Source organism: Zonotrichia leucophrys, chromosome 13 (genome assembly GCF_028769735.1).
Source record: "Zonotrichia leucophrys gambelii isolate GWCS_2022_RI chromosome 13, RI_Zleu_2.0, whole genome shotgun sequence".
NCBI lineage: Eukaryota > Metazoa > Chordata > Aves > Passeriformes > Passerellidae > Zonotrichia > Zonotrichia leucophrys.
Window position 1 is genome coordinate 15,149,099 of NC_088183.1, and position 27,323 is coordinate 15,176,421.

Consider the following 27,323-nt stretch of genomic DNA (forward strand, 5'->3'; position numbering starts at 1 on the left):
TCATTTTTCCATGCAGGAATGGGGAGAGTTGAGTGTGCAGAGGTTCAGGATTTCCTGTGTGCCCCTGCTGTGAGAGCTGGGTTAAGTCCGAGAGGAGGTGATTCCAAAATGCCTGGTGGGAATGTTGATCCAGGGCTGCCTGGGGACCAGGAGCAGAGTAACAAGGCCAGGTGAAAGGCAGGAGGTTTGGATGTGCAGGATCACAGCAAGATCACAGCTTGCTAGCAACACCTAAAATGCAGATGTGTTACTATTACTGCTATCAGAGCAGGGGAGCAGAAAAGTGGCCACAAAATTCCAGCAGCACCTGGTAGATGTAGGGAATGGTTCTGTGCTTTATGAGCTGGGTATTTCCTGAAAGCAGAAGAGCAGGAAATGCACTGCTCTCCAGATAACAGCAACCTGCAAGGAGTGCACCTTGTGGGGACACTGTCCCTTTGATTCTGCACACTGTAACAGTCAGAGATTCCCATGTCAGGCACAGCACTGCAGTTTGCACACTTGTGCCCTGCAGCAAACCCAGCTGCCACTGCTCGTGTGCCACTGTGTCATTGGGTCAGGGGCTGCACCAGCCTGAGCAGCACTCATCTCCTGAACCTCTTTCATCTTTACAGCACATTGATTTCTGGCAGGCCCCTCTGGCCTCCCTGTGCTTCACTAAAGCCTCAGCCCAGCACATAATTCATCAGTTCCCAAAGTTATTGTCTGATACCCAGATGTAAAGATGTCTAGGGAGCAGGAGAAAAGCCCTGAGAACACCTAAAAGAGTCTGCTAAGAGGCACAATGACCCTACTGCAGGCTGGTGTAGCAGCTCTGCTCTACCCTTGCCACAAAACCTAATGCAGGGTGTCTCAGAGGTTGGGAGAGCCTTTTGGTCCAGAGCAGGTGTGGTTAAAACACTGTCCTGCTGCAATTACATCATCCTGATGAGCCTTTTGCCCTTTTTGTAATTCCCCTGAGGAGAAGCAGCATCCTTGTCCCTGTAAAGCACCTTTACATCTGTCTAGAGTGTGCCTGTTGGAGTCCTTCCTCAGGGCAATCCCAGGGCTCTCCCCATGGTTATCCAGCACATCCATTAAGGGCAGACCCAGCCTCTGCACAGGAGCTGCAAAATGGCTCCACCAGGGTTTCACTTGCACTTTCTGGGCAACTTGCTGTGTTTTCAGAACAAGTCAGCTTCAACATTTCAGGCTGCTCAGAGGCATTCATGCTTAGGGAGGCCAGATCTGGCCATGTCACAGCAAGATGTTGCTGTGGAAGTGTTTGCAGCCCATGTTCAGCAGGGCTGGGCAGCAGCCCTTGCTTTTCCTGTGGGTATTTGCAGCAAAGCATCAGAGCTGGGGCTGCATCCAGGCTGGGGGGCAGAGAGCAGCAGAGTGAATTCTTCTGCTTTAACAAAAACTTCTGATGCAGCTCAGACCCAGCCTTGCTGCTGAACCCTGGGGGCTGAGCTCAGCTGGAGATGTCTGCATTTGGGTGAGCTGACTCTCACTCAAAGTGCTTTTCCATGTATTCAAGCAAGTTCTGGTGTACCCAAGTTCTGAACAGCATCTCCTGTGCCATGTTAAAGATAATGATAACTCAACACATCCTAACAGAGCCGAGAAATCCTACTTTTCCTTCAGTGATTCCATCCTGCCCTGTAAGTTCTGAGAATAAAAATGCAATTATATTTTCTGCCATTCCTACACCCTGCTGACTGCAGCCTGGGAGACTGAGCAGACTGCACATCATTACACAGATTTGATGGATCCACCAAAAATGTAGGTGTGCCCCAGACCATTTTTACTTCAGTGAAAGATGCTGGAGAAAGGAGAGAGTGGTCATACTGCAAAACAGACACACTTTCCAGAGAACAGAATGAGTGAGAGACTCCTCCAGCATGGAAGAATGATGAACTGTTGGTCCTACCTTGGTTTTCTATAGCCAACAGGCAGTTGATCATCTGTTTGCCTTGGAAAGATTTACTTGGCCCATGCTTCTTTTACAAGAATGTTTCCTGCAGTTTTGAAAGGAAAAGTGGAAATTTTGGGCTAAACCTGCCTGGTGAGGAATACCAGGCAGGTTGATGAATGGTATTCATAAGATGAGCTTATGGATGAAGTATTCATTAGGAAAAGGGCTGATGTTCACATCCTAGTCTAAGAGCAGTGATTTTCCTACACCATTGTCCTGTCTGTTCCCCTGTAGTGGCTTCCTCTCTCCACTTTGCCTCTCAAATGTCTTGATTTGGTCCTGGTGATGTATTAAAGTCCCTTCATATTAGCTCTCATGTTCTCAGGCTGTTCCTTGCAGGTTCTCTGTGCAGACAGCTTTATGCCCAAGTGGAGCTGCTGACTTTAGTGGGATTGCCACATTCCGTGCCCTAACACCCTCTGATTTCAGGCAGGGAAGTTTCAGCCCTGTTGGCTGTCAGCAAATCTTGGCTGAGTCTGTGTTTTCAAGCCAAATAAGTGCATCTCACTCTGATTTTGGTGAGGGAAGCTGCTCTTCCTTTCCTTTCCTTCCCTCCACTGAGATGAACACAGAAAGTCCCCTCTGGTGTGACAGTTACCCAGCTGTTCCCCTCACAGATGGATGCCTCGCCTCGGGTCCCAAGTGGACACTGGTTGATCCTGTGTTATTGCTGAAATCAGTCAGATGGTGTTCACAGGGGTCTGAGGATGAGGATCTGACTCCATGTTTCAGAAGGCTGATTTATTATTTTATGATATATATTATATTAAAAACTATACTAAAAGAATAGAAGAAAGGGTTTCAGCAGAAGGCTAGCTAAGAACAGAAAAAGAAAGAATGAATAACAAAGGCTTGTGTCTCGGACAGAGAGTCTGAACCAGCTGACTGTGATTGGCCATTAATTAGAAACAACCACATGAGACCAATCACAGATGCACCTGTTGCATTCCACAGCAGCAGATAATCAATGTTTACATTTTGTTCCTGAGGTCTCTCAGCTTCTCAGGAGAAAAAATCCTAAGGAAAGGATTTTTCATAAAATGTGTCTGTGACAAGTCAGAGCAATTAGTCCTGTCTGGACTCTCCAACAGCCTTCTCTGGACATCTTCAGCAGTCAGGTCTCTGGCTTCCTGTCCAATGCTTCCTTGTACCAATGCTCCAGCTGGAATTGCTGACATGGTGACCCTCAGGAGCATCCAAAAGTCTTGAAGCAGGTGTTTCCCTTGAGGATGTGGGGGCCATCACAAAGTGCACAGAGCTGTGCTGACAAGCAGAAATCATGCTCAACTGAGGGGCAGGGAGAGCCCTTTGGAGAGCAGGGCTGAGTCTCTGCTGAGCAAAACAAGGACCATTCCTCTCTGCCAAGGGAGCCTGGGCACCCTCCTCAGGCACTGAAGTTGTTCCTTTTGGCCTGGAGATGGTCCAGGGTGGAAATGCAGACCTTTTGAGATGTCTGTACATGTATATAATGACATTCACAATGCTTGCTGTTCTCCTTCTCAAAGGAGGATCCCCTCCTTCATCCTCCAGCTTCCAGAGTGGCTCTCTCACTCACACTAATGCCAGCAGGGTGTTCCTGGTGGTTCCCTGCAGATGAAGGAGAGCTGTGTGGAGAGAATGGGAGATTTCACACTCTCACTGATGAGTCAGGAGTTATCTGGTGTTGCAGGTTGCTGCATGTCACCTTTGGACACCATCAGCTGGCTCCAAACCAACACCCACAAAAGTCTGTTTGCTGTCCTCCCCCTCTCCTGGCAGGTTTGGGAGATGCTCAGGAAGACCTTGCTCCCTGCTCTCTGGGTCACACTGGGCTCTCAAGGAGCCCAAAGCCAGTGCCCAGCCATCTCTGCACATTCTGGACTCTCAGAGCTGCTGGTCCCCACATCCCTTAGGCTGGAGCCATCTGTCTGCACACATTGCCTGCCAGCTCCTGTGGTCAGAGGATCCCCATCAAAGTCTGATGTGTTCCTGCTCCTCATCTCCAAGGTTTATGGATGTGTTGGAGTGTGAAGGGAGTTTGCCTCCCTTCCACAACTCCCTTTCATTCTGCAGTTCTGCTCTCCATCCCTCTGGATGTCTCTCCCAGGGGACAAGCAGGATGGGCTCGCCTGCTGCCTCCTGAAATCCTGCAGCGAGGCGTTGCATGGGCTTAGTGTAGACAGACAGCATGGCAGGAATTTCCTTTTCTGGGCTCTGAGTCAGCTGCCAGCCCTGTTTTATTATTTTGGGTACTGGGAGAATGTGGGGAAGGAGGATCAAGCAAAGGGAGGGAAAGAGAGGGGAAGAAGCTGTTTCCATTTATGGGTTATGAGAAGCAGTTGCAACTCTTGTGGATTTTTATGGAAGGTAGCCCTGGCTGTGGGGAAAGCTGGGTTTAATGAATTCAATTACGATGCTGCACAGAACTGAGTGGAAAGGCCCCACAAACAGCCTGGTTTTCTATAAAAAACCCCAACCCTATAGACAATCAGACCAAAAACTCCCCTTCCAGAGCAGGTGAGCACCAGAGCAGACAGGCACAGGTGAGGATGGAGCCAACTCTGAGCTGAGCCTAAAAGCCCGGTATTGAGTTGGACTCAACCCAGCATGGACTGATTATAAGCTGTTTGTTCTGCACTAAGGCAAGGCTGGGTCTCACCTGTTACCCAGAACAGGCATCCTTCTCTCAAGCTCTTCTCTGAGCTCTGGGAGCTGCCTGAAGAGTGCCAGGGCACAAAATAACTCTGCCCCTTTTCTCCAATTTTTTTCCCATGCCAGCAAAGAGCTGGCTGGGATTCTTTGGTATCCCTGTGATCCCTTTACAGCTGCAGGCTTGAGATCTGTGCCATGGGCTCCTGCAGCAAACAACCTCCTTGGGCAGACCCACTGAGTGGAGAGCACTGTGTTGGAGAGGCAGGAACAACATCCCTTGGGAGCTGCCCTTCTCCTCGCTCCCCCAGGATGCAGTAAAAATTTGCCCTCCTTTGCTGTTCCCTCTCTGGAGGCTCCTGGTTCTCTCTGGGTCACAGGAGGATTCCTGAACTGCAGTGGGTTTCTGCAGGAGCAATCCACAGGGAGCCTTGCAAGGTTTCCAATGGGGTCAGGGTTTGCTTCTGCAGGAGGGAGGATCTGGGGATCAGACAGACCCTGGGTGGGATTTGAAAGGAGACTATTCCAGGAAGATTCCAGACCTGACATGCTGTCTGAAACACAAGGACATTCAGGTCCATGTTCATCACATCCTGGACCTTGTGCCTCAAGCTCACACCTCTCCTGGGAGACCCATCAGCTCACTGTCCCTGTGCTTTGGCCCACTTTTTGTGGAGGCTTAAGTGACTCCTACCATGTCACCAGGATGTAAAGTGAGGGTGCAGCCACAGAATCACAGAGCCACAGAGTCACAGAACCACAGAACCAGAGAGCCACAGAACCACAGAGCCACAGAGTCACAGAACCAGAGAGCCACAGAGCCACAGAGCTAGAACGAAGGCCACAAGGCCACAGGTCCAACCACGAGCCCAGAGGCCACAACCACAGCTGGGAAGGCTGGAAGGCCCACAAGGGCACCTGGTCCACCTCCTGCACCAGCAGGGCATCGCAGAGCTCAGGGCATGGGAATTCGGGATATCCCCAGGCAGGGACACTGCCAGGCCTGCACCATCTGCTCAGGCTGGCATTGCCATGGGCAGCGTTCTGCCTGGGCAGGCAGCTCTGGGCTCGGCCCTGCCTGGGCTCTGGGCCCATGGCTGGGCCTGGAGCAGAGCTGGGGTCACACAGACGGAACAGGACACATGGGACAGACTGGGACCACTGGAACAGGACAGACTGGGGACGGACACACTGGGACACAGACATGGGACAGACTGGGGGACACAGGGACAGACTGAGACACACAGACAGACTGGGACATGGACAGACTGGGGGACACAGGGACAGACAGGGACAGACTAGGGGACACAGGGACACACATGGACACACAAGGACACACAGAGATGCACAGGGACACTCAGGGACACCCAAGGACACCCAGGGCTGAGGCCCCTCTCTCTCCCTGGGGCTCCTCTCCAGGCTGAGCAGCCCCAGCTCCCTCAGCCTTCCCTGGGCACAGAGATGCTCCAGGCCCCTTTTCAGCTCTGCAGCCTCCCCTGGAGCTGCTCCAGGAGCCCCAGGTCCCTCCTGGCCTGAGAAGCCCAGAGCTGGGCACAGTCCAGGCTTTCACCCCTTTTCACAGGTTTGACATCATGGTGCACACCCAAGCTGAAGGAAGGCTCAGTGCACCAAGTGCTGCCCAGCCAAGGTGTCAGTACAAGGAAAGGAACATGCAAAAAATACCAAATATATTCTTTTATTTTTCCCAGTTTTAATAACTGCAAAAGAGTGCAAACAGGAAAGCTGTTAAGGATTTTAAGATTCATCTTTATTGTTTCCCATAAGCAAAAAAGCTGCTGTTGTTTCCCCAGGATGAAGTTTAGCAGCAGTCATTTGGATCTCAATGTGTCCTAATTGCTCTGGGGACTCTAATAAAAATTCAAAATAAGGAGCTGTAGGGTTTGGTTTCAAGAAAAAGCATGTTCCATGCACAGTGATTTCTGATTACCCAAAGGCTCTTTTTTTAGCATGTAGCTGGTTTATTTTAGTCTGTAGGATATGTTTTATCCACACACAGCCTCTTTTCCACATTGGAAGTGAAGGATGCAGGAGCTGCAGTTTGCACTGGCAGAGATGGATGGAAACCACTGGGACAGCATATTGCCCATGAGCAAGGCCCATCAGTGCTGCAGGGGTTCTGAAGTGTAACTCTGGCATCAGTGTGTGGCTGAGGGCTCAGCCCAGCCCTGCCCCTCACAGCCTGCAGAAACTCTGCACGTGCCTTAGAACTTGGTGTCACCAGGGAGGGACTCCTGTCCAGAGCAGGGAGTGATGTACAGAGCAGTTTGGTGCTGCACAAATCTTTGGCATACCCATACCTTGAGTTCACCATGCAATGCTGCTTTCCCTGTGTTCAGACTGTAACAGAGCAATAGAAGTAAAAGAATTCGAGAAAATACAGAAAAAGCTAGGCAAATACTAAAAGGGGTGGAGAAGCTTCTGAGAACAGGCTAAGAAGGCAGGGTCTACAATCTGGAGAGGAGAGGCTGAGAATGATAATAAGGTCTTCAAAATCATATTAAAAACAAGCCCATGGGGGAAATAATTGAGGATTTTCACAATGAGAATAGTAGAAGGTTTTTATTTTCAGCCATGTTGAAAGGGCAGAGGTCAAAGCAGAGACATAAGAAGGAAGAAATGTGCTTCAAAAAGAAGAAGCATGGCTGTGATCTCTCCATGTCTCTACAGGATTGTCTCCTCAAAGAGCCCTGACCGTGCCCATGTGCAGGGTAAAGTGTGACACCTGCCTTTTGTAAATCCACTGTAAGTCAGGTGATAAAAGCACATCCATCCCTGTCCTGCAGCCGTGCTGTGCATGGGATCTACAGCCTGGACATCAAATGGATGGGATCTACAGCCTGGGCACATTCCATCCCTGCTCACGGGACAGGAACCGACATGAGCACATGGTCCATCACAGCAAAGGATGTCACTATTAGGCATTTTAGCCCAAGAAGTTCAACATCCCTTCCAACCCAAACCATTCCATGATTCTGTCTTCTAGGCCAGAGGGAATGGGGTGCAGAACAGCAAGGAGAAGCAAGGCTGCTGCAGGAAGCAGCCCAGCTCAGCATGAACTTGAGGAAAAGCTCATGCTTGACTAAGCAGCAGGATTCTTCTCCAAGCCTTCCTGTGTCCCAGCAGCCAAGTGGTTACACAAAACTGAAGCGGGAGCCTTTCCAGTTCCTAACGCAGGAAAGAAAATTAAAAATAAATCATTTCCCACCAGCCATTCAGCTTCAACAAAAGCTGGGACACTTCCAGGGCCAGTCCCTGAAAGAGCTGCTGTGTGGTTTCCAACCCCTCACAAAATCAGGGCAAACTTTGCTGCTTCTCTGCCCGGCCTCTTTGGGACCAGTGCTTCCCTGCAGTGGATGCCAGCCTGGCTTCGCTGGCCCTGCTGCAAATCCAGCATCATCCCAAAGCACATGATGGGGTATTTCTGCTCTCCTTCCCTCCCAGCCAGCCCTGCTCTGTCTCCTCCTGGTCCAGGGGCTGTGCAGGACCTGGGGCAGAGTGGGGCTGGAGCAGGGAGTGAGTGGCTGTCCTGAATTGCTATCCTGTGGCACTGGAAACTCACAGTGATGAGCTGCTGCTGTGGAATTCTGATAAATGAAGGTAATAGCTGTTGGCTTGCTGAGTCTGGCCTGCAAACCAGGGCAGCATGAGAAGGGATCCTCAGTCCCCTCAGGGCCACAGGGATGGGATCCTCAGTCCCTTCAGCCTCTGTCCCATCTCTGACCAAGCCCCAGCTCTTGGAGGGAGATGGAAGGACCATGGTTAGTCATGGACTATGGATGCCTTGGCTTCCCTCAGCCTCTCCTACATCAATAATGTGCTCTTTCTAGCAAGAATCCATGTTCCTCTACTTATGTAGACCTTACTGAGCTGTTCTGCTCCAAATCATGGGGCTCCTGCTTAACAACTGTCTACAGCTCAGCAGGGCCACATTATCTGATTTTTATTTATCTGTTTTCCTGCCAGACCCTGTTTTGAATGCTACTGGTTATGTCTGTGGGAGGCTGGCATCACTGGACATGCAAGGGTTGCCCACCATATTCCCAGGACCTAGGGAACAGCAGTCACTTGAGAGGGTGCCTGAGCCTGCAGAAACAACAGGACTTGTGAAAATCCTCAGATGGGAACCCACATACTCCTTTTCAGCCCTTACCTGCTTCAGAGAGCACTTTGCAAAGCAGACACAGAATGAAATGAGGGGGGACTGGGGGAATGTCAGCCTGCAGCCCGAGGCAGCCAGGCTGTACAGCTTTGGGACAGTCAGAGGAGCCCCACAGCGACCTCTGAACACCCCCCTGTCCCTTGCCCCAGGGCTGCCGTGTGTCCCCTCCCCACAGCCTGGTTCAAGCTGTGGCAGCCTCAGAGACTGAGCTGCACTTTGGTGCTTTCCAGAGCAAACAGAACAGTGTTGAGAGTCTGGGTTTGGGCTTTGTCCAGAGCTGGTGACCTTTCAGCTGTCTGCTGCAGGCAAATGTGGACAGTTGCAACCAGCTGTTCCACCACCGTTTTTTCTTCCAGGTTTTCCAAACTGTGGAAAATCTTGTCTGCTCCTCCTTTTGCTCTGTCTTCCACCCTGTCTGCTCCTCCTTTTTCTCTTCTGTCTTCCATCCTGTCTGCTCCTCCTTTTTCTCTTCTCTCTTCCAGCCTGTCTGCTCCTCCCTTTGCTCTATCTTCCACCCTTTTCCCCTCTATCTTCCATCCTGTCTGCTCCTCCTTTTGCTCTGTTTTGCACCCTGTCTGCTCCTCCCTTTGCTCCTCTGTCTTCCAGCCTGTCTGCTCCTCCTTTTGCTCTTTCTTCCAGCCTGTCTTCTCCTCCCTTGCTCTATCTTCCATCCTTTTCTCCTCCATCTTTCACCCTGTCTGCCCCTCCTTTTGCTCTATCTTCCAGCCTATCTGCTCTTCCCTTTGCTCTGTCTTCCACCCTGTCTGCTCCTCCCTTTTCTGCTCTATCTTCCAGCCTGTCTGCTCCTCCCTTTGCTCTTCCACCTTCCCCACACAGGTGGGGAGGCAGCAGGTCACAGATGAGCTGTAGGGTGGGAGAGACCCTCTGCAGCTGACATGGGATGAGCTGGGAGTGTGGCAGGAGTTGGCTGCATGACTCCAGTGCAAGGCATCACCATGAAGAGCTGTGACCAGACCACAGAGTGTCACAATCCAATCTGGCCGTTCTTCTGGAGATTCTGGGAAGCCTCAGCCACTCATAACCTGTGTGTGCTTCAAGTGACTGCCACTGCAAGCAAAAATCAAGTGGTTGGTGACTTGTTGGGAGTTTGTCATGGGTTGCTTCACTCTCTGCACACTGCAGCCCCCAAGCAGGTGTGTGCAATGGGAGACACACAAACCTCAAGGGTCAGGAGGCTGCAAGAGGCCTGGGATTCTCCTCCTGGCTGTGCTCAGCTCCAGTTTTGTCACCCTGGATGCTGATGGTGTTCCCAGCTCAGCAATAGTCTGTGCACACATCCTGCCAGGGTTTCCCTGGTGCCTCTTCTCCAGCAGGAACACAGGCCAAGGAGGAACATGACTAAGGCTTTAACTATTGATTCCTCAGCACTCCTTCCAGACCACAAACATTCCTGTCAGACTTCACGGAGGGTGAAACAGTAGTGTAATGCTTAACAACTGTAGTAGTTTATATGTAACAAAAAAATTCTGGTGTTTTTTCCTTTTAATATAAACAATGTAAGTTACTTAAAGTTCGGAGGGATGGCTGGGACACCACACATTAAGGTTTGTCAACATTTTTGACTCAGGCTCATCTCCTAACTGCTTTTGGTTTCCTGTTTTCTGGTTGCATACAGCTGTGCCAAGCTTGAACTGTTGGACTGGAATTCAGCTTGGGTGGTTCCTATTGGAGTTTTTGGATGGATGGCAGGGAGGTGGAGAATTTCAGCTCAAAGCCTTCTGGCTGTTTTTAAAAAAAAATTACTCAAACCCTCTACATTATTCATCTCATATTAAGAAAAAGACCAGCAAAGTTTTGCTGGAAAGATTCCCCCAAAGATTTGAGCAGTGGTTCGGTGTTGCATGTCTTACATGTCTGTATTATACCTTCACTTAGAGAAAGTCAAAATTTGGCCCATGTTAGGTTTTCAGTATTTTTTGAGATCACAGTGTGGTTGTGCTCAGGAGAGTGTTGGTAGTTTTGCAAGTAAATTCCTGGAAGATGCTGCACTGGCTGGGCCCTGCTGTCAGTGCATGGGAACACCAAGTGCCTGGGACTGATTTTCTCTCCTGGATTTGGTGGGAAAGAGATTTACAGCTTTTCCCTCTTAATCTGGGATGGCAGATGAACAGGCTGAGGAGACTTGGTCCACATGTGTGAACCTGAGGACTGTCCCAGGGGCTTGTTTTGCCCTCAGCTCCTGCAGATGGGATTCTGGACCAGTGGAAGGCTGGAGGCTGATGTGTTGGTGACCCAGGAAGTCTAGGCCAGCCTTTCTCTTGTCAGGCTAGTGGAGAATGAAGCTGAAGGCCTGCAAGGCCAAGCCCAAGGGAGGGTATAAGCAGATCCCTCTGCAGGGATCAACACACACGTCTGCTGCCAAGCTGTTTCTGTGGGCACTTTCCAGCCACTGGAAAGCAGGTGGCACATCTGGGCCCTGACCCACCCATCACCTCTAGCAGCACACAGGCAGTGCTGTCCTGTCTTTCTGTCTCCATCAACTCTGTGCAAGTCTGGCCTGTGAGCTCAGGCAGCTGTCTGTAGGGGACACACCATCTGTGGTGACCTGACATGCTCCCCCAGCCTGGGGTCACCTCAGGGGGACACGTCACTGTCCATCCCTGCATTGTGCAAAACACTCTGCAAGAGAAATGTTGCTACATCTATCACTTGATAGCTTGGATTTGCTTGCATTTAGCTCAAAGACCTTTACCATGGTGGGGCTGAGGAGGGGCTGTTGGGGAGATCAGTCCAAAACTCAGGTATCTCACTACATGGATCTGATGGGTGAAATTGAACATTCTGCGGGCTCACATTGACAAATTTCTCCTGAAACCTGCAACCACAGAGTTCCTTTGCTCCACTTTATCTGGCTGGGGGGGCTTTGTAAAGAATGATGTCAGAAGCCCTGTGTAAGGAATACTCTTGCACTGCCATGTCTGAAAACCTCAGAGAACCAGAGCTTGCTGAGGAAAAAGCACTTGCAGCGCTCTGCCAGGGAACCATGGGATGGGTCTGGGGAACAGCCTGATGAGGAGCAGCAGCAGGGAGGCAGGAAAGCAGCAGGATTCTCCTCTCTGGCCTGGGTCTGACTCTCTGTGCTCCTTTGTTGCAGGCAGGGGCCGTGCAGGGATCATCAGGAGCATCCGGCTGCGATAGTGCGGCCGTGCCGCGCGCGCTGTGACACCGAGGGATGCACACGGATGCACCTGGACAAGAGGTAAAACTGCCCAGCTCAGCCTCCAGGAGGGACCTGCCCCATCTCAGGGCTGTGGCACGTGCAGCCCTCAAGGAGTGCTTCACCCCAAAGCCTTGCTATGGGACTGTGAACTCCCCAGCCCATCACACATCCCAGCTGTGGGGAGCAGGGCATGGAGAGCGGGTCAGGCTGAGGTCCAGGATTGCCTGGGCTGTGGGATGGGAGCAAAGTCAGGCAGGAATTGGGGCTCCCTTTGGGATCTGGCCTGCTCAGCAGCAGCTCAGCATGTACCTATGTGGTTCTGCCCTTACCCAGGCCACAGAGGGGTCCAAATCCCTCCTCTCCCTCTACTTGGGTGCAGAGGAAGAAGCAGCAGCGAGGGGCTGCTGACATCTCCACAGGGTGAGGGGTGCTCTGTCAGAGCAGAGGCAGCTGCACTTCTGCACCCCTTGTTAACAAGAACTGACCTGGCCCAGCAATTAGGGATTTTACTGCTAATGAAAGCTTCAGCTCAGCAAGTGAGAGCACTCAGAGTCTGCTGCTGAACCTGGGCACCCTCCTGGCTGCTCAAGGTGATGGCTTACTGAGAGGGAAACTGAGGCAGGGAATGTGAATGATCTGCTTCAGATGTGAGTTAGGAACTGAGTTAGGGGGAAAACCCCCGAGTCCTGTGTGCCTGCTGGCACTGATTAGCCAGGCTTCCTGTGCAGGTGAATCACAGTCACATCACCAAATGGTTTGGGTTGGAAGGGATCTCAGAGATTATCCTCCCACCCCCTGCCCTGGGCAGGGACACCTTCACTGCCCCAGGCTGCTCCCAGCCCCAATGTCCAGCCTGGCCTTGGACACTTCCAGGGATCCAAGGGCAGCCACAGCTGCTCTGGGCACCCTGTGCCAGGGCCTCACCACCCTCCCAGGGAAGAATTTCTTCCTAATCTCTAATGCAGCCCTGCCCTCTGTCAGTGTGAAGCTATTTGTCCTTGTCCTGTCACTTCATGCCCTTATCAAAGTCCCTCTCCAGCTCTCTTGGAGTCCCTTTAGGTTCTGGAATGGGCTCTAAGGTCTCCCTGGAGTTTTCTCTCCTCCAGGCTGAACAGACTTATGAAGACAGATAATATTTTAAAAATATCTGTGAAGACACATATTGCTTAAAACCAAAATCAGCTGTTACAATGGCTCAGCCTGGGTGCCATGCAGAATACTCCTGCTTCCAGAAGAGATCATTTCTGGTGGCATTTGACTGCAGCTGTGGGAGGGCTATGATGGAGTAAAGCTTGCACAGCACTGTGGGGCTGAGGATGGTGCTTGTAAGACCTTGCAGACTTTGCATCAATTGGTCTATTTGCCAATAAAGTGCCTTTTTGTCAAAAAACTACTTATATATATAGTGCAAAACAGTGTCCTTCCCTTGCCCTACAGAGAGAGCATCCTAGGGAATATTCAATCAGGACACTTTTGCCAGAGTTTTAGCTGGCAGCTTGTGACACCCTTCAGCAATACTTGTGTGTGGGGAAAAGAGAAGTGGTGCTCTGGCAGGCAAGATGCTCTGCAGAAATGCTAGCTCAGCAGGGAGAATCACACAGGTTGGCACAGCACAGCTGCTTAGAACGGTTAGAAAAGAATAAATCACTCTTATTGCCTGTTTCACCTATTTCTCCTTTTTCTGGAGGGCAGGGAATGTAAGGGAATAGCATCCCAGCAGCGAGTCTGGGAAATGCAGCCATGCCACATTGCTGTCCCCAGCCCTGGGCACTAACCCTGGGGAGGAAAATGGAGAGGAGGATAATTGCTAGGGTCACCTCATAGGAGATTGTTTGAGCTACTGCCTGTAGTCCCCCAGTCAGGGCGTATTTTGAATTAGAAGCTCAGCCTGACCATAGGATGGAGCATACTGCCAAGCTTGCACGGCTAATAGGAAGAGTAGGCCTAGGTTAAGCCTGGGTAGGACACATCCCCTGTTCTGAGGCCCTCTGGGGTTATGGCAGCAGCAGAAAGGTGAGTGCCTCAGCACCACAACAGCTTTTCCTCTCCTATCTCACTGCCCTGAGTAAGAAGCACTGGGCCTCCAAAAGCACCAAACACCAGAATAGCCCTTCCCTGCTTTTACACTGAGGATGTGAGGTGGGGGTTTCAACCTGCCTTCCCATCCCCTACAGATGCCCACGTTGCTGTCCCCAGCCCTGGGCACTCACAGCCTGGCTGGGACATGTCCCCTGTTCTAAGGCTCTCTGGGGTTATGGCAACAGCAGGAAAGGCGAGTGCCTGGGCTCCAATGGCTCAGCAACACAACAGAAGCTTTTCCTCCCCCATCTCACTGCCCTGAGTAAGTTGCACTGGGCCTTCAAAAGCACCAAACACCAGAATAGTCCTTCCCTGCTTTTACACTGAGGATGTGAGGTGGGGTGGAGGCTTCAACCTGCCTTCCCATCCCCTGTGGATGCCCATGTTGCTGTCCCCAGCCCTGGGTGGGACACGTCCCCTGTTCTGAGGCCCTCTGGGGTTATGGCAGCAGCAGGAAAGGTGGGTGCCTGGGCTCCAATGGCTCAGCACCACAACAGCTTTTCCTGTCCCATCTCACTGCCCTGAGTAAGGAGCACTGGGCCTCCAAACACCAAACAGTCCTTCCCTGCTTTTACACCCTCCACCACCTCCAAACTGTCCTTCCCTGCTTTTACACTGAGGATGCGAGGTGGGGGTTTCAACCTGCCTTCCCATCCCCTCCCGATGCCCACGCTGTGCTTTCTTTTCCCTCGCAGGCAGCAGCGAGGCTGAGCTGAGCGCGGGGAGGGATCCCACGAGCGGACCATGAGCGAGAGCAGCCCCTTGCCATGGAGCGCCGCCGATGAGGGCGAGCCGCCCTCGCCGGGCCCGCAGCCGTCCCCGCCGGCCCTCAGCGATGGGGACTCGCCGCCGAGCCCGCCCGCGGAGCCTGCCAGCGGCAGGGCCAGCCCCCGGCACGACGCTCGGCCCTCCCTGGCGGAGGGGGAGCAGCGGGACGAACATGTGGCAGCGGTGACAGAGGCGGGCGAGCGGCTCAGCGAGCAGGGACAAGGCGCTGCCAGCGAGGGCGGCCGTGCGGAGCGGGCAGGGCTGGCCAACGGCGTGGGGCGGGAGCACCGGGACGCTGCCGGCCCCAGCAGCCCCGAGCTCGGGGGCAGGGGCTCCCCCAGCCCCCAGAGAGCCAGCGGGGCCCTCAGCAAGCAGCGGTGGCACAGCGTGCTGGGATCCTCGGAAGCGCTGAGTGCCGACGAGGCGGAGGAGCAGTTCGGGTAAGGGCGGCTCGGTGCCGGTTCGCGTGTGTTGTTTTCGAGGCTCCTTGGTTCGAGTTACTCGGCTCCGTGTGTAACTCATCAGTTTAAGGAGCTGCAGCTGCTCTCATGGCTGACTGCGGCTTTCCACTCCTGCTTCTCTTTGGGTTTCTCGCACATTTTTTCCTTGTTTGTAACTTTTTACTCTGTTTTTTTTCTCTCTGGACTTCTCACATAGTTTTTTTCCTGTTACAAATTCAGAAAGCTGTGATTAGAGCTTACAGAGCCACTGAAGTGAAGGGGAAGCTTTTGGGATCTCGAGAAGAGCTGGTTGTGCTCACTTTTGGGGTGTCCCACTTGCAAGTTGCAGCACTTATGGCAGAGTTACCTGAGGTAACTTAGGGCAAGTACAGCAGCCTGGGGATGCTCCAGAGCCAGGCTTGTCTGGGAGCCTGCTGTGCCCTGCGAGTCCCTGGCAGCATGGCCAGCTCTGGCAGTCCCTGGGCTAGCAGGTGGCAGCTGTGTGTCTGGAAGTGGGCACTGCTCTGAGCTCTGCTCTCCACTGCACCTGTGGCAGGTGTTACCAGCGCCTGGGTGACAGGAACAGCAGTGTGAGACAAAAGGTACAAGTGTCATCTAATTCTCAAGTGCCTGTGACAAACCTGAACATGAGTCCCTGAGTCCTCTCTTCTGGCAGCCTGGCTCACAGGAGAACTCTCCAGGCAGGGGGACACTCACACTGGTGTGCTGTCCAGCTGATTTTATGCGTCTGAAGGTTTCTAGACCTCCATGGGGTTCTGCAGGCTGGGGGCTTGGGGGGAATGACAGATCACTGGGATGAGGAGAGGTTCTTCCCATGCCATTCCTGCAGGAGCGATATGGATGCTTCCCTTTGCCACCAGAAATCCGCCAGGGCTCTGTGTTGTAGCCACCAGGGGTTGACTCCTGCTGTGAATTACAGCCCTGCCTGTGCACCCACCCTGGGGCAGGAGAGATGCTGCAAGCAGGAGGGGCTGAAGCAGAGCAGCAGGGCTTGTCCCAGAGGAGTGTGGCCTTCTGGAGAGGAGCTGTGAAGGGACAGGGTGGCCAGGGTGGCCTGGAGATCACCTTCTAGCTCTGGCCCCGTGCAGGCTCCGTGCTGAGCTGTGTTCCCAGTGCTGTCTGGAGCGTGGGCAGCAGGGCTGGGGAGCCACGCAGGGCGTGGGCTGACAGCAGGCATCCCTCCTGCTTTGTTTCTCTGCTGTTCAACAGGCTTCTCTAGAAAAGGCTGCTGGTTTGTTTCACTCAAGAGCCCCAGCAAGAAACAGCAGCCCTGCTTCAAAATGCCCAGCTGAAGGTGTTGCAGAGGAGGTGTCCATGCAGGCTGCTGCCGTCCAGAGAGCTCGGGGAGCCTGTCCCAGGCAGGTCCCAGGAGCCCCTGAGCTATGCAGTCAGGGCTTGGATAGCTGCAAGTCTCTCAGGTTTCAGGGGAATCATATTTGCCTGGTAGGTGGCTCCCTGGCAGAGTTCAAGAGGAAACTAAGAGTGGTCATAGAATGCTGCTGCAATCACTGGGAGTGCAATTATTTTAAGGTACTAAGGAATGAATTGGTAGAAATGGCAGGCTGAGGATTTGGAGATGATGCAACCTGACTGGGGTCTGCATGCAGAGTCCGTGATCTCGTGCTCTAAACATATTCATTTGGAGAGCAAATGAGCCTTTTGGGAGGCTGAATGCACAAGGGACAAGTCACACGCTATATTCAAAGCAGAAGGGCAGCTGGAAAACTTCTGGGACGCAGCTGAAGTCTGGGAAACTACTTAGAGCCTGCAGATTGGGTTAGCTCACTGCACTGGAGCCCATCAGTGCTTTGACCACCTATCTTTAGGGTAAATGGCAGGAATGTGTGGCTGGGCCAAGCACAGCGTGGAGCTGCTGTGCCCTGACCACATGGACTGTCCACTCAGAAAGAGCTAAAAGATGGACCAAGGCACCAGGACGTTGCTGTCATCCTGCATCACCTCCGAGTTTCCCCTTTTTTTCCTTTACTCCCCTTTGGGGAATTGCTGTAATGACCCATTCTGGCTATAGGAGAACCTGGTTTGATGTTTTACTAATGAGCAGTCAACTATTTGCTCCTGATGAGAAATCATTTGTCATCATCTGCACGTTGCTGCTTGTATGATGCATTTTCTCCCTGAATTTTAAAGTACTTTACAAAAAGGTGTTGAGTGTTGCTCTTCCCACTGGAATGGAGAATTAAAGGGGGAAGTCATCCAAGGTCATCAATCCATGGTAGAGCTGGAGAAGAACCCATTATTGTTCTTCTGAAGGTAGGTTAGTTTCTGCATCTCTGCAGGAAATGGTTGGTAAAAAAAAAATCAGGCAAACAGAGCCAAAGATTGAGTGTTTGTGCTGCAATTTGCATTAACTGAATCCCTTTTCCTCCTTTCTGGTTTATCCCATGGCATCTATTGTTTGTCAAAGCCCCATTTTCCTTTCTTGTGGCTGTGTTGCCTAGAGTCTTTCACCTCCTCAGAAGCCCCCAACATGGCCCTGCTGGTCTCAGGGAGGTCACAGCTCTGCAGTCCAACTGCAAGATCCACAGGGAATAATCTACTTTCAGCCCCATGAACTCATGGAAAAAGAACAAAATTTTTAACAGAGAAATTCCCACCTTTTGCTTGTAGGCACCCTCAGCACCTGCAGTTTTGGGAGTGCAGCTTTTGCCCACACATTTCCTCCCATGGCAACATATAGCTGTCAAAAAAATTCACATTCCGTCAAATAAAGTTTCAGAAAAACTTTGCAGAAAGACTGCAGTGCAGAGGCAACAAAGTCCTGGTTTCCATCATGTCCTTCTCTGGCAGGATCCACACTCCACCAGCACAGCAAACTTGTGATGGCAAGTTGAACATGAGTCCCTGCAGGCTGGGAGGGACAACCATGTCTTGGGGGCATCAGGCCCAGCATGGAAGGAGATTGTCCCACTCTGCTCTGGGCTGGGGTGGCCTCACCTCGAGCCCTGGGGCAGTTTTGGGCTCCACAAGAAAGATCTAAAGCTGTTACGGAGTCCCCAAAAGAGGGACATGGGGGTGGTGTCCAAAAGAGGGACATGGGGATGGTGAGGGGCCATCAGGGGACAAGTGTAGGGCTGGAATATACAAGGTCTGTGGTGTGAGCAGTTAATAGAAGTTATTCTGTACAGAGCATTGAAAGAGCAGGGCTGTTTTCCCTGGGATTATGGCAATGTGGGAGCTGCCCAGTGATAACCAGGAGGTTATTCTGGCATTGGATGCAGGAGCAGGTGTCATATGCAAAAGTCTCCAGTTCAGAGGTCTGGCTTTTTAGTGGAACATGACCAAATTAAGGGCTGGCTGGGCCTCTGGGATTGTTCATCACAAAACTGGCTTTTTTTTAGCTAGAATCTTGTAACAAAATTGGGAATCAGGTAGGTTATACCACAGAAAGATCCCAAGGGCCATTATCACAGCAGCCATTTCTGCCTCTTCTCTTGCCTGCCAGCTCCAAATGGAACAGGGCAAGAATTGCCTTGACAGTATTTTCTACATTTCTCCTTTTGGTCCAGGTTTGCCTCTGGAGATGCCAAGCTGAGCTGCAGTGATGATGACAGGGAGCATTTCCAATTCAAAGACATCAGGGATGGCTTCAGCTCGACCTTTGAGAAGATTGTTGAGTCTGACCTTATGAAGGGCACCTACTACAGCAGCCTGGACTCTCTAGACGTGCTGTCCCTGACGGACGAGACAGACAGCTGTGTCAGCTTTGAGGCACCCCTGACCCCCCTGATCCAGCAAAGGGCCAAGGAGAGCCCCGAGCTCCTGGAGCAGAAACTGGCAGCCCAGCAGAGAGAAGCCCTGCACCACATGGCTGCTGATAAGCAGGAGCTGGGGGCAGCCAAGCCAGCAGAGGGAGATTTTGGGAGCCCTCTCAGACACTCAATTACCAGCAGCAGGTCAGAGAATGTGCTCAGCAGGCTGTCCTTGAAGAGTATCCCAAATGGGTTCCATGTGGAAAGCTCAGAGGAAGATGCCACAAAGATCATTAACTCCATCAGGTAAGGCAGGGAGTTTCTTGGACAGTGGCTCCTTTTCTTATGAGATCCCAGTCCAGGAGCAAGGCTCAGTGGGCATGGTTGAGTTGGAACTGCTCTTTCACCCCTTCTGCTTCCTCTCATGTGCTATTGTGGCAGAAAGGCCAAACACAGAAGAGCAGGAAAACTTTCACCTGTACCTGCACAGCCCTTGGCAGGTTGGGGACAGTCAGGTGCTCTCCCAAATGCCTCTGAAGTGCAGGGAAACCTCAAGGTTGCACTTAGGACAGGGTACCCCTACAGAAGCCTCCCCAAAGGTTCTTCTGCAGGCAATGGGGAGATCAGCAGAGACTTCTTCCTCTAGACCAGCTCAGACCCAAACCATCACCCCTGGGAGGCAGCAGCTCATCCATAGGGCACTTCCCTTCCTGAGGAAGCCAGGTGATGAGCAACCAGGTCAGGGGAGACCTGGAGCGAGGTTGTATGTCCAGCTATCAGACCAGCAGTGAGTCACGCTGCTTGAAAATGCATGAATTGGTGCTGTAAGTGGCCTTGGGCAGGCAGATAAAGGGCTGTATGCCCACCTACATGGTGCCAGCAGGGCTGCTCAGAGCAATGTCTGTGGGCACAGCTGGCCCTGAGGCCAGCAGGCAACTGCAGGGGAGCAGCTCCCCAGTAAAGGCTGGTCTGGTGCCAGTCCCATTGGCATGATTTGTACAAGTGCAGCTTCCCATCCTCAGCAAATAACCTGAACTGAAAAGCATAGCACCTATCCCTAAGATTTCCATGATATTCATTGCTTGGAAAAAGCTTGGGATCCCCAGTGGGGAGAGAGGAAGCTTAAAAAGGTGTTGAGGCTACTTACTTTGCCACACCCTCATTTCTCAGGGGGAAGCCGCCTTCTCTCTGACCTTTCCTACCAATTTGGAATTACGCTGCACTGTTTCATTTCAGCTGAAATGAAGGAGGGCTTGTCCAATGTCCAGTTCACAGCCATATTGCTGGCTTTTCTTTTTTTTTTTTTTTTTTTTGTGCGGGCAAGAAGAAATCAAAAAGTGGAAAGGTGGCGTTTTCTGTGGCTTTCACGGTGCCACACTGCGGCTCCTTGAACATTTCTTGTCTCTGCACAGCGATGCCAGCCTGAAGGACACGCTGTCAGACTCGGACTCAGACATGGGCAGCACGGAGCAGCTGGACCAGGGCAGCACGGACACGCTGGCCAACGGCTGCAGGGCGGACAGCGAGGCTGCCAAGAGGTTGGCCAAGCGCCTCTACAACCTCGAGGGCTTCAAGCGCTGCGACGTGGCCCGGCAGCTCGGCAAGAAGTATGTGGGGGCAGCCCTGCCAGGGTGACAGGCTGGGGATGGGGGGCACTGCTCGTGCTGGGAGGGCAGGAAAAGGCAGCAAGGGCCGAGTCTGGGTGCTGGAGGGAGTTGGGGCTGCTGGAGGTTGTAGGAGTGCTGGGGGGTTGGATGGTTGGGAGGGATGGAGATGAGAGATCTCTGAAGCCAGGTGGTGGAACTTGGGGTTTATTGCAAATGGCCCTGCTGGGAGCTGCCAGCTCAGAACAGGCCTGAGAGAAGTAAAGAGAGTGCCAAAGAGAGAGAAGGCAAGAGTGTGGTAAAGAGGATGAGAGAGTGAAAGAGAGGATGAAAGGGTAAGAGAGCGAGGTTCCCGTTACAATACAATAAATCTTCTGTGTTGAATATTCTAATTCTCACTAACCAATCTAGTACAAGATACAAATCCTACAGCATTTACATACAGCCTATAAGAATCACTGCATTACCATCCTGTGTTACATTTTAAACCCTAAAAACTCCTCTTTGGGCCCCTTCTGCCAAGCAGGCAGGGTCTGCTCTGACCCTTGGGCCTGTCTGCAAGCAGAGGGTGTTGTTCCATCAAAAGGGGATTACCTTCAGCCAGCCACACCGTTGTTTTCCAGTTGTTCAGTAACTGAGGTATCTCAAAGCTTGCTTTCATTTCAATGTCGCTTATAGTTTCTATATTCTCAAAATCTTTTGCCAGGCAATCATTTTTATAAGGCTTTCCTGTTTCACCTTCCCCAACAGGAGATCTTCCCAGTTGAAGCTGGGAGCTCAATGTCCTTAAAACAGGAATGCTACAAGTTGCCTGTAGCATTGGGCAGTAAATGCCACGAGCTGCTGCCCACCAGAACCAAGAGCTTCCTGCCTTTGGGAAGAGCCCAGGAGGACCAAAGCAATCCCCAGGCTGAAGGGTTTGGGTGCCAGACCTGCCTGTGCACTGGGCTCCCTCCACTCCCCAGGTTTTTCATGTCTGCACCCCAAAATGCCCTTGCTGCAGAGCCTCCCAACCCAGTCTGTATGAGAGTAGGAAGGGTTGACTGGAAAGCCAGGGACACACAGGGAGGTCCAGGCTCTTCAGCTGGTAGATTTGCCTGGGTAAGGCAGAAGGGAAATCAAAAAATATTCAAAAGTGGGAGAGGTACAGAGATTTCTAAGAGACAGAGTAACAGCAACGAGTGTAGCAGTAACAGATTATTTTAGGATGCCAGTGGGTGTGAAGGCACCAATCCCCATCATCCTTTGCCTGGATCAGATATAACCTGCGTTGCTGGGATTTTATTTTTTTTTTTTCTTTTGTCCTTGGAATGTCTCCCCCCTGCCCAGATCAGCAGAACACACCTGTCCCTCAGCAAATACTCACACTTTCAGTACAAGGCTTATGTGTGATTCCCAGCTCAGTGCTGGGACAGAAGGAGCCCAGGAATTGTCTCCTAGAGAGGCTCTTTGCATCACCTGGCAAATCCTCATTCTCCTCCTTTGCTGAGGTTCTTGTAGCAGGTGCATTGCTGGCTGCTCTTGCCTCAGGTGTGTAACATCCTCTCCTTTCTTTCAAATTTGCCATGACAGCTCACTGAGGGGGGAACTTTCAAGCACTGGGTTTCTGAGTCTGTCCCTTTGCTATTTCCTGCAGTCCTCACTCACACCTGCAGCCCTCACAGCTCGGGGGAGGCTGTTTGGTGACCCACATCTGAGGATCTCACTGCCTTTGAAACAAAAGTTTTGTTTTGATCAGCTGGATTTGACATCTGAACCATTTCCTGACATGGGACCTAAATAGAGCTGCAGACTCTTGGGTGGATTGGCAGAGCAGAAAAGGAAATAGGGTGAAGATAGGTATTTATAGGTATTAATATAGGTATTAAGTCAGTCTTGCTCACTTAAGACAATGTAAGACCAACCTATAGTGCTGGGAACAGACTAAGTTTAAGTGATGCTTTCAGACCAGCTCTATGTAGGAGGGCTGTACAAAAAGTGAAATCTCATTTTATCACTTCTTTTTTCTTTGTGATAATTGGCAATTTTCTAGAAAAAATTAAAAAAGATAAAGTAAACCAAAGCCAAAACTATTCATCATTGTCAAACAGGCAGAAAAGGCTTGACAAACAAGGTTGGATATCTCCCCACAGTTTGTTTCCATCTGCCTCAGTTCTGTGAAATTAACCTAAAACCCTGAAATTAGCATTGGCAGATGTTTGGGAAACTGAACTCTTCATGGAACTCTCTTGTTCCAGCATTGGTCTGGGGCCCCCTCAGCTCCATCAGTGCCCACAGGACATCTTTTGCTGGTTGAACTGTTCCAGGCTGTGAAGGTGGCACTTCCCTGTAGGGTTTCCAAGAGTTGTGCTCACCAAATCCCTGTGGCAGAGCCCAGGACAGCTCCAGCACTGCCCAGGGATGTGGGCACTGTCAGGATCCCAGCCTTGGGCCGCACAACGAGGGCACAAGGCTTGTTTCACCCCCCAGAGATGAGATTTTACTCACACGGGTTCTTATGGCACTGATGTGCCCCAGGTGATGCCAGAAGGAGCCCTGCTCTGCAGGGCAGTGGGATTCAGATAAAACATCACAAATTTTCCATGTCCAGACACATGGGAATGGACTGGGAGAAAAGGCCAAGGCTCCTGTGTGACGGTGTTCACAGGGGTCTGAGGATGAGGGAAGAGATGAGGATCTGACTCCATGTTTCAGAAGGCTGATTTAATATTTTATTATATATATTATATTAAAACTATACTAAAAGAATAGAAGAAAGGATTTCACCAGAAGGCTAGCTAAGAATAGAAAAAGAAAGAATCATAACAAAGGTTTGTGGCTCGGACTCTCTGTCCAAGCCAGCTGACTGTGATTGGCCATTAATTAGAAACAATCAACATGGGCTAATCACAGATGCACCTGTTGCATTCCACAGCAGCAGATAACCATTGTTTACATTTTGTACCTGAGGCCTTTCAGCTTCTCAGGAGAAAAAATCCTAAGGAAATGATTTTTCATAAAAGATGTCTGTGACACTCCTGTGTCACCTTGGGGTGGCTTGTGACCCAGCAGGTCAGTCAGAACTCTTGGTGCCTGTCCCCTCCCAAAGCAGGCAGAGGGATGGAGCACCACACTGGGCTGTAAGGTGAGAGGAGCTCTGTGGAGGCTGAAAGGGCAGCAGGCAGAGGATGCCAGGCATGTCCCCACAGGAAATGCTTTGCATGGCCACCAGCCAGAGCATGGCAGGAATGTCCCCATGGGAAATGCCTTGCTCTCCTTGTAGCAATGCCTCTGTCACCATGGTGGAAGTGTCACCCATTCCTGCAGGAAGGGCTGGCACTGGCACAGAGACAGGGGAGGATAACTCGTGAGTGAGGAAACCAGAGCAAACACAAAAGTCCATCTTAGGGTGGGACAGGGTCTTGCCTTGGCCCCTGTTGTTATCCCATGGCCTGGGGCATGTTAACTGCCTCTGGGGCTCAGGGAGAAGAGTTCCAACTATATAACTGGGTCCCTGGAAATGCAGGAATTTGTTGTTTGCAGGGGTCTGGCTGCCTTCTGATGTCTTATGGCACTTTCCAGCCCCCTTGGCAGAGCCAGCAGCCCTGCCTGGAGCTCTCCTGCTGCAGTGTCCAGCAGCACCCACCTGCCCCAGGAGCAAGAGAGAGGGTGGGATGGGAGCCTCTGTGGGTGAGAGCAGGGACATTGCAGTGGGAGAGGGGACACAGCGAGCACTGGGAGAGAGCCAGGTGTTGGAGGAGCTCAGGATATCCCCATGGCTGCTCTGGCTGGTGTGGGAGCAGGCTCTGCCTGGCCAGCAGCACTACACAGCGGTGCAGCAGGGCAGCTGGAGGCTGGTCTGGTGTCTCATTCTCAGGTGTCTGAGGCTGGTCTGGTGTCTCATTCTCAGGTGTCTGGGGCTGGCTGTGGGCACATCAGGGAGGTCTTCCAGCAGCACTCCAGGCCAGGAGCAGTTCTCCCTGTGTCTGAGATGGTGTCTGCAGTGTCTTGCTGGGTATTGGGCTGGCCCAGAGGCAGCATTCTGCTGTTCCTGTTGTGGACAGTGTCGTCTTCCCCAATGAAGGGGCTGATCACTCCCTCTTTAATTGCAGTAATGAATTTAGCAAGTTGGTAGCAGAGGAGTATCTCAGCTTCTTTGACTTCACTGGCCTGACCCTTGACAAAGCACTCAGGTGAGCTCTGGGATGGAGAGGGTGGTGGGATTTTGGGGTTTCCTCCAGGCTTCCCAGCACTGTGTGAGCTATCCATGTGACAGGAGCAGGGGCTGGGGGGAGATCCAGGCTGTCACTCAGGCTTTGGTGTCATGTTTTTGCCTCCAAAATGGGCTTCAACAGGAGGGCCCCCAGCCTGCTTCCCCAGGGTGGAGAGCAGCTCTCCCAGGCATCCCATCCCATACAGAATCAGAGCAAGTGGGAACAATTATTTTTCTTTGAGATGGGCAACCCATCCTGGTGCCACCACGCCCGAGGTGGATCAGATCCCAGCTGGCAGCAATTCCCCTGCACAGCTCCATGGATGCCCCTCTGCAGGCTGTGGGGCTGGGGGGAGGACAAATGACCCCCTTTCCATGTCCCACCTTGGGCAGGCTGTCTCTGAGCACCCCTCTGTGTGTGCAGGACGTTCCTGAAGGCGTTCCCGCTGATGGGAGAGACACAGGAGCGGGAGCGGGTGCTGATCCACTTCTCCCGGCGCTACTGCCACTGCAACCCCGAGGAGAGCACCTCTGAAGGTACTGCTGCCCCTGCTCTGCCCCCTGCCATGCCACAGGGCACCTGGGCACAGGGCTGGAGTGCCAAACCACCCACAGCCAGGCAGACACAGCTGCAGCTTCTCCCGGCCCCAGGGATCCTGCCCTGGTCACTGGCCCTGCCCTGGGTGTTGTGTCATTGGCCCTGCTCTGGGCATTGGCCCTGCCCTGGGTGTTGTTCCTGCCCTGGGCATTGTTCCTGCCCTGGGCATTGTCCCTGCCCTGCCCTGGTCATTTTGTCATTGGCCCTGTCCTGGGCATTGGCCCTGCCCTGGGCATTGGCCCTGCTCTGAGCATTGTCCCTGGGCATTGTGTCATTATCCCTGCCCTGGTCACTGTGTCTGCTCTGGGTGTTGTGTCATTGTCCTTGCCCTGGGCATTGTTCCTTCCCTGGGCACTGTCCCTGCCCTGGTCACTGTCCCTGCCCTTAGCATTGTTCCTTCCCTGGTCACTGTCCCTGCCCTGGGCATTGGCCCTACTCTGGGCATTGTCACTTCCCTGGGCATTGTCCCTGCCCTGGGCACTGTCCCTGCCCTGCCCTGGGCATTGTCCCTGCCCTGGTCATTTTGTCATTATCCCTGCCCTGGTCATTGTCCCTGGGCATTGTCACTACCCTGGGCATTGTCACTTCCCTGGTCACTGTCCCTGCTCTGGTCATTGGCCCTGCTCTGGGCATTGGCCCTGCCCAGGACAGAGCTGGGGATGCTGGGTGCTGACAGACCCCCCCACCCAGAGAGAGCCAGAGCAGACTCCACGTGCCAGCTGACAGCACTGAGAGCCAAACACACTCTGGCACAGGGACTGGTCCTTGAAGGACCTCACAAAAAGGGCTAGAGAGCACCAGGGAGGAGGCAGGGACTGGAATATTACTGTGCTGGAATAGTGCTTTCACAAGCAGCTGCTTTGGGTTTAGAAGTGGGAAGTTTGGTCTTTTAAAGAAAAATTGCTTTGGAGCCAATTTTATGGTGGTTGTTTTAGGAAAAGGTGAAGTCTGAGGGAAAAGAGGATGTCTTTGGAGCTTTTTGTGTTGCTTGTTTTGGTTTGTTTTGTTAAATCCTACGCAGCTGAAGGGAGCAGATATTCTTTAGGGTTCCCAGACACAGCAACTGGCCTTGGTTTAGCAGTGGCTGGGCTGCCAAGACAGCAAGCACCAGAACTGCATGAGCAGGGGAGTTAGCAGCCCCAGCTGTGTGACTGTTGTGTGTTTCAGATGGGATCCACACACTCACCTGTGCCCTGATGCTGCTCAACACAGACCTCCATGGCCATGTAAGTACCCCTGGAGGAGCATCCATCCTTTATTCCTTCCCAGGGTAGATCTCTGTTCCTGGTGCTGTGTGTGTTGCTGGACAATTGAGATGGGTTGGCAGAGAGTTCTCTGACCTGCTGCAGATGGAATTTTGGGTACCTGGGGACAGTGCACACCTGAGTGTCACTGCACACTCACACTGAAGGCATGAGTCCTGCTCACATCAGTGATCCTGCCCAGCTCAGCCCTGCCCAGGAGCTCTCAGTGAGCTCCTCCCTGAAGTCCCTGGGGGCTGCTCCTTCTTGTGCTGCAGACACCCCTCCCCAAAAACTGCTGAGAGGGGGCCAGTGGGTTTACACAAGTCTGGATTTGATCCTCCCTACCCAAAACATGAAGTGAGTTCAGCTGTTCCTTTTCCCCAGGATGTAACAGGCAGCCACTGGAGAGTTTCATAGGAAAAAAAAATAGAGTGAGCAGAGCTCAGTGCCCAGAAAAGTGGGTGGAAAATGGCAGAAGCTGTGAGAAGATCTCTCAGAAACTTCTAGAGGCTCCCAGTGACCTGTCTCTGCACACAGTGATGGGATCAGTCTCATAGAGCATCCATCCTCCAGCCAAAATGGTTAAAGCCAAGGAATTATTTCCATCAAATCATTTCCTGCAGCAGCAAAAGCAGCATTGTGGCAAAAGGCAAACTATGTGACTTCAATCCAAAATAATCTTAGTTTGTCTAGTTTTTTTAAGCAAAAAAAAAAAAAATCC

The 27,323-nt window shown here is 52.1% G+C and overlaps 1 protein-coding gene across 2 annotated transcripts in view; it reads left to right on the forward strand.

Annotated features, from left to right (window-relative positions):
• Positions 1-27,323, forward strand: part of PSD2 (pleckstrin and Sec7 domain containing 2) — a 79,053-nt gene that overhangs the window by 28,789 nt on the left and 22,941 nt on the right. The window contains exons 2-8 of one of the 2 annotated variants that reach the window (XM_064724697.1): positions 11,881-11,985; positions 14,721-15,233; positions 18,782-19,270; positions 20,377-20,571; positions 24,660-24,740; positions 25,185-25,297; positions 26,526-26,586. In XM_064724697.1, the coding sequence (XP_064580767.1) occupies positions 14,770-15,233; positions 18,782-19,270; positions 20,377-20,571; positions 24,660-24,740; positions 25,185-25,297; positions 26,526-26,586 (1,403 nt within the window). In that variant the 5' untranslated portion in view covers positions 11,881-11,985; positions 14,721-14,769. The remainder of the gene's footprint in view (positions 1-11,880; positions 11,986-14,720; positions 15,234-18,781; positions 19,271-20,376; positions 20,572-24,659; positions 24,741-25,184; positions 25,298-26,525; positions 26,587-27,323) is intronic. The other variant, XM_064724698.1, reaches the window with a different exon arrangement.